The sequence below is a fragment of the Solea solea genome, chromosome 16, assembly GCF_958295425.1.
Source record: "Solea solea chromosome 16, fSolSol10.1, whole genome shotgun sequence".
Classification (NCBI taxonomy): domain Eukaryota; kingdom Metazoa; phylum Chordata; class Actinopteri; order Pleuronectiformes; family Soleidae; genus Solea; species Solea solea.
The window spans coordinates 12,161,919-12,169,227 of record NC_081149.1 but is presented as its reverse complement, the minus strand read 5'-3'; the positions used below and the strand labels follow the sequence as shown (position 1 = coordinate 12,169,227).

The 7,309-nt window shown below is 45.8% G+C and overlaps 1 protein-coding gene across 1 annotated transcript in view; it reads right to left on the bottom strand.

The window, feature by feature from the left end:
* Window positions 1-338: 338 nt before the first annotated feature.
* The window catches only part of lrrc4ba (leucine rich repeat containing 4Ba), a 32,025-nt gene continuing 25,054 nt past the window's right edge, over window positions 339-7,309 (bottom strand). Inside the window, exon 3 of the mRNA XM_058653677.1 lies at window positions 339-7,225. Coding sequence (XP_058509660.1) covers window positions 5,273-7,225 — 1,953 coding nt within the window. The 3' untranslated portion in view covers window positions 339-5,272. The remainder of the gene's footprint in view (window positions 7,226-7,309) is intronic.

The following is a 7,309-nucleotide window of genomic DNA, read 5'->3' as shown; positions in this document are numbered from 1 at the left end:
CTGTGCTGTACAATTACATGGGCTGTGAGCGTGTCCCATTTCACCATTTCTGCGACTGTCTGGATTTTTCTCAGTCTTCTTCTGAACAGCTGCTCAGAGGTTCCCTGACCCGCAGCTGAATGACACAAAGGAGATAGTCATCTGGGATGAGACACCACTCATCACTCTCACATCACAGCCCACACATACTGACAAGCCCCTGCCCCTAAACTCCACACAGCTCAAAGCTTGAAAGATGACCAAAAGGGACATCTTGTGACCAATGACATGGTAGCCAAGGCAACAAGGATATAACAAGGATATATGTGCTAATATACTGGCCACTCTCAAATTAAGCACACGCACGTGAGTGGCAGCAGCTGAGAGGTCCGTGGCAACCTCCACTGCACTCAGCTGCACATAGATTAAGAAAGCCCCTTCTCGATCGATAAATCACTGGTTCAATGTCAGAGTGTGTTTGCATGTGTGCGTCTGTCTGTGTGTGTGTGTGTGTGTGTGTGTACATGGCGATGTGGCTGCTGGGCAGCGTTTTCACATGAGATGCCATCGAGAATTGTTCGCGTGACATCGCATCTCAATCTCCAACATACGCAGACATTGCCGTGACAGAAATAAAATCTCTCATAACCCGACACGGGCATCTCAAAACTGGTGCAACCAAATCGATCTCACACAACCAGTGTGATAGTGACGAAACCAGCCCCTTACTGCCAAACACCCCACAGCAGAGGCACGGGGAGGCAGGACTGCTTTTGGACGGGGCCTCAGTGACACAGTGGCTTGCAATAATGATGCATATCATTTACAGCAGTATTTGGCCACTCTATGGGTTAAAAGTGAGCACTGGTGCATAAGCACACATATCAGTGACACCAGGGGTATCAATAATGCATTGTCATGTGCTGTCACTTCGCTGCTATTTTTTAAAGGGAGGGGTGAGAGAAAAGAAGAGAAAAGAATTTAAGCAGTGTGAAGCTCACACCGCTGTTTATAGTTCCGAGGTTAACGTGTGTGCAACACCTCCCTCAGGGACTGGCATGGCCCTGCACACTGCCGGCCAGAAAGAGCATCACGCTGAACCTGAATCGCCCTCATACCTGTGATTACACGTGATCCCATCCACAATAAGACAGCAGGCCCAATCCGTTTAGTGTGTATCATTACAATTACAACGATTCAACCACATTAACCACAAATACAGACACTGAAACTGCACGTTAAAAATCACTTCACCGGCAGGTTTGACTCTCGTTTAAAACCAAGCCATTCCAAGACAATTAAAAACAAATGGCACAATCCAAAAATGACAACCCTAACCTTGACTAGCTGGCTAAAGATGGGAGGTAAACAAGAGCTGCCGCTGGCCTTGACCCTTCTCAGCTCGTCGTGGCAGATTGACAAAGCGCTAAAAGAGGCTGGGGATGTTCTGTGGAATGGAGAGGTCAACCTGTTTGAGCAGACCTTTCATCACTTGGGCTGATACCGACGTGGCGAGAGGGAGGAAATAAGAGGAGGAGGGAGAGCTGCTTAAGTGGGAAAAAAAAGAAAGAATTCCTGTTTTTACTTGAAGTGTCAGTGAGAGGATCATAAAAGTAGCCTGAAGCAGAAGGAGAAAGACAGGGCGGGTTTTAAATGGGGATATAAAATGGAGATCTGACTGCCTCACTCAACACCTAGCTAGAGCAGTGTTGCAACATTATTTGAATATCCTTTGCCATAAACAACATAAGGCTTCAAATGTCCTGATTTCTTCCTGCTGTATACATTTATAATATAATCCACACATAAACTGGTGTTTTTTCACCTATTCCCTGAATGGGTGAAAGAGCAGATCCCTTCCTGCACAGTAAACACAGCATTTCCCTTAGAGTGTTGGGAGTGTGTTCAGTGCTCTGTGACTCAGACACTGCAGCGCCGTGACTGTGTGTCTCTGGCTCAACCGATGCTCTCTCTTACGCCGAAACATCGATAACACGGCCTCTGGTTTGCGCCACTTGACAGAAGCTGTAGGAGCTATACAATGCTTCCGTAAGTGATGAGCTACTACAGGCAATAGGCAGGGCATGCATTATCTGAGGAATGAAGGGGTAATAGCTTTTGTAACAGTCCTTGCGTTCAGCCACCGATGCATATGAAACACACCACACTCGTACCCCACATGATAATGTCTCTGTCGTTTGCACACACATAGGCAGATGAATATGTAAATAACTCCAGATGAGTGTATGGATCCCCTGTGCTGGGAAAGGAATATGTAAATGACTGATGCAGGGTATGAGTGTTAAACACAAGTGCAGCGTGCACAAATGAGTTAAGCAACGGTGTGGGGCACATGCAAATTAAACGCATAGGGGACATATTTGTCTAAATCGCATGACTCAGTTACAGAAAGTCAGCGGCACACAAAATATAGTTATTGGCGTAAACTAATCAAATATGTCGACAAAGGACATTATTGGGGAAAATTACCTGGCAGAAAAGGGGGGGGGGGGGGGGATCTTTGGATGCTTGTGCACACAAATGAGATTCTATACCATTCTGCTCTCATCTGTTTAACATTCTAAACCCAAATCAAGACGCTGTGATAAGGGCTGTTGCAGCGGCAACAGTTGCCAAGGAAACCTGATGTCAGGATGCTGAGGGTTGGAGCTGGAGGAGGGGGAGGAGAGGAGAGGAGAGGGGCATTTTATGCAAGAACATGGGTACAGTGCTCAGGTTGATTTGCTACCACTGGAGGAACACTACCCGGCTCGTCGAGATATGGCACCTCTAAGGAATGTGACTGACAAGGGGCAACAAGGTGGATTTACGAGGCGCCGATGGTGACTCTGTTTGGTACATTGGAGTGTGTAGTCGTGGCAACGAGGTGTTGACATAGCGCCATCGCACTCTGAGCACTGTGATGGCGATGACATTCAGGAAAGCACAGAACGCCAATGAGTGAGCGTGTAAACCAGAGCAGGGTCTTTCCTGTCCCCCTGTGCAGAGAACAAGGACCCAGTGCTGATCATTTCACATTCGCTGTGTCTCCTCCCAAAGCAGAGCCAAAGGGATACAAAGAGTGATACTGCAAATAAAGTTGATTCAAACAAAAGGTAAAAACAAAAATAGCCACCAGATTTCACAGACCGTCATTTTATGTGCCAGGTTTTTTTAATTTTTCAAAGTGACCTCTGCTAACAGAACATCGTTCATAATTATAACCAGTGTAATTAGCTAATTATAATAACAATAACAATATTACAATAAAGATAACACTTGATTTAAAAAACTGAAAATAATCAAAACTAGATAAAAACCCAAAATGAAAAAACACGTATATAGTTTTGTTTTGTTTGTTTGTTTTTTTTAAAAGAGATCTATAAGGTTCTATATTTTTTCATTGAATTGTCCATTTTCTTTAGAAAAAGATTCCGTCACGACTGTATACTGTACTGTGTGTGTCACTTTCTCCTTCACCCCAACAAACTTCGCTTACCTTTAAAAATGCTTGGCAATGCCTGTTGTCCATTTAGCTCCGCGCTGCCATGAAATCCACTCATACATGTTAACACTGAGATACAGTTGAGAAAATGATCCTCTGCAAAGGAGCAGTCTTCAAAGGTTCATGTCCTGTCTTTAGTGCGTGATTATATGAGGGGTCCTGACTGCTTGACACGTCAGTGGAGGCTAGCTGGAGGAAGCCATTTTGAGGGCCAGGTTATTCCCTGCTGATGAACGTGTTCACTTAGTGGCACAATGATGTCCCACTGCTGTTCATCAGCTGAGGTCCAACAGGATCAGTCATAAAACACCTTCAGTGTCATATACAAATGAAAAAAAAAAAAGGACTTCTCAGCTTTTTTTTAGGCACAGGTAGTAACAATAATGATCATTTGAATGATAATAATGATAACGAAATAACAATATCGTCGATCAAATCTAGAAATGGGTTGAGGGTTTTTTTTTTAGACAGCACTGCTCTGCTAAATCAGCATGTGCAACTTTTTAGTAACATAAGCTACTGTTGATCATTAATGTGTTAATAATTGCATGGCTTGTTCTCATTATTACCATTTCGATCATTATTATTATCACTGTAGCTGAGCTGCATACCAAATGATGAGGCGTTGCTGTCGTATTTCATATTTTCTTCAATGACCCTGTTAATGCGAATGCGTCAGGAAGGAAAAAACACTTTGTGTGGCTACAAAAAAGTCCAGACCAAAATAAATGTACTCAAATTCACGTTGCCAGGCTGTTGTTTTATCTCCATTTCAACGGATGCCTCTCTCCCACGTGTCCTTGAGCAGCACAGTCAAGAGCGGCCATCTTGTTCCAAGTGGAGAGAAGTTGTAAGGAAGGGCCACTACAACAGCTGTGTATTTATGTGTTGTTTTATATATTCTTCAGACGTAGTTTTCAAGCAGCGCTTGAGAAGGATTCTTTATAATTAATTTCTTTGAATGAAAATATATTTACGGTATATATAATATGTACTTTCAGTCCCTTTATATTCTTATTTATCTTCCATTGTCCTTTATGCCATGAGATGTTTCCTCTTCTCCCATGGTAACTCATTTGGTTTCTTTCCTTCTTCAAACAACATGATAGTAGCCAGTAAGGTATGAAAAAAAGTGAGAGTGAAACCTCTTTTGAAAAAAAACAACTGTTGTTGTTTTGTCTCCCTGCAAACTATTAGTGCGATACGTGTGTCCTGGATAGAAGACTGCTCTGATTTTGTTTTCTCTGTTCTGTTTTCCTGCTTCTTGGAAACCTAGGACGATACCATCCACCCAAACCATTGTTGTTCGGTGTCTCTGCCAAACACTAATCTGACAACACAGTCAAGAGCCAATATTTCACCTCCTTCCAAATATATACACTGAATGTGTCTGGATATATAAGAAGTGATCTGTAGAAAACCTAAAGCGAGTTACTGCACATGTGTGTCATTCATTCCACTCTGATTTTGGACGCAAACGGAAAGAGCTTCCCTTGCTCTTGGACTGTGGCAAATACTATAGCTGGTTGCAGAGATAACTGGGTGATTCTGATGTTTACATTGGGTGTGTGATTACAGGTGGTCAGATTTTGTCCTCTCTCTCCTTCAGTCTTCCCATCTGCTTCACACAAAGCAGTGACTATGTGAAATTTCATCTCTGCTGGAACCTGTCCATAAGGACAGTAGGCTACAATCAGTCTCATATACTCATAACAAGTGCTTTCTCTGTCATCGTTTCTATCCAGCATCCCTTTCTCCTTACCTCTTAAATTCCACTCTCACTTTTACTCAGATTTGAGTCTCTTGCACATTTTCTTTAGAGCAGCTCTTAAAGAGCAGTGGCTCATTTTGGCCTTTCCCCATTAGGCCTTTCAGAGAACTGTGGAGACCCAACTGGGGCAAGGGCACAGGTGAGGGCAAGGTGCCAACTGCATTTGTTCCCCCACCAGTGGAGGGTTTGGAACAGGATAAGGATGTGTTCTGAGAGCAAGGCGAGGGGTTGTTGTTGTTGTTGATGAGGCCCATACCAGAACCTGTACCCATTCCCAGTCCCATCATGTTGTTATTGAAGTGATGGGTTTTGTAATAGTGGTTAAGGTGCTCTGATCGGGCCAGGTTCGGGAGGTTGACCATCTCTGGGTGGTGCAGCCGGAGGCTCTGGCCCCCTCCTATTCCACTACTCCCACTCTGTGCCACAGTGGAGCCTCCAGAGATGCCGCTGCCTCGACTACTGGCCCCGGCCCCGAGCTCATCCTCCACATTGATGATCTCGATGGCACGAGCAGGGCCGTGGTGTTTATGCAGCTGGTGCTGTTTCCTCAGCTTATAGAACACCACCAGCATCACCGCTGCCATGAAAGTAATGGCTACGAAGCAGCCAATGATGATCTTGGTGGTCTTCATCACATCATCTAGACCTGAGAAGCCTGGCTCAGTTATGGGCACAGTGAAGGTGGGTCTGGTGGCCCGGGGAGAGGCAGAGGAGCCAGCTGACAAAGAAGATGCAGTGGTAGAAACTCCCTCCAACCACAAGTGGCCTGAGTGAGTTGGGCCAGGGTGAACACTGATGAAGGTCTCGTTGGTGGCGACCAGTGCAGAATCTTCCTCCCCGGTGGTTTCCACTGTCTCCACAGTGACTGTTGTGAAGTATGTGTAATTGACACTGGCATCAGCAGCGGTGACATTGAGGACAGCAGTTGCTGTGGTATTGCCAGCAGCATTGGTGACCATGCAGGTGTACTGGCCTGTATCTCGCAGGGTGACATTTGTAAAGTTGAGTGTGCCGTCATGAAGAACCGATATCCGCACCCGGTAAGAGCCGTGGGTCATCAGCGTGCCATTAGGAGTGATCCAGTTGACAGACGTCATGGAGGTGCTTGTGCGACACTTCAGCTCAGCAGCCATACCTTCAGTGACATTGAGGTCTGTCGGTGGCTCCACAATTACGGGAGCAAAGCAGATGAAGTGCCTTTGGTCAAGTTCTCCAATGTACTTGCCCTTTAAGAATGGAGGAGCATGACAGCGGGCACAGCAGGTGGTGTTGCTAGGTACCGTCTCTTTCAGCCACCAACTAAGCCAAAGTACATCACAGTTGCAGACCCAGGGGTTGTGATTAAGGTGTACCCTCTCCAGCTGGTGAAGGGGTGTGAAGAGATCATGGGGCAAGGAGTGGAGGGAATTATGGGAGAGGTTGAGCTCTTCCAGGTTTTTCAGGTCATCAAAGGCATTGCGCTCAATGACAGACACTTGTGAGTGCATGAGCCACAGTTTACGGAGAGACACTAAGCCCTGAAAGGAACCAGGTCGGATGATCTCCAGCCGATTTCCTGACAGCTCCAACTCCTCCAAACGCACAAGGGCTGTCAGTTTAGGAATGTCCTTCAGTCCACACATGCCCAGGTTCAGGTACCGTAGATTGATGAGGCCCACGAAGGCTGCGTCAGAGATATAGTCCAACTTCTTGAGCTCCCCCAGGTCTAGGCGACGTAGCGAGGGCACACGATGGAAGGCATAGCCTGGCAGAGTCTCAATGGGGTTGTTGCGCAGCCACAGTTCCCGCAGTTTGCTGAGGTACTCAAAGGCATGTGATGGCACCAGTGTGAGGCGGTTGTCAAACAGCTCCAGTGTGTTGAGGTTGGGGAGGCCATTGAATGCGCCAATTTCAATCTGACGGATCTGATTCTTGGAGAGTTGGAGGATCTCCAGATGCCTCAAGTGCTTGAAAGTGTCAGACTTGATAACCTGGAGGTACAGAGAATGACACAGTTAAAAAAACAACAACAGACATTGATGTGTTTGTTACTACCATTTTGTACGGCTGCATCA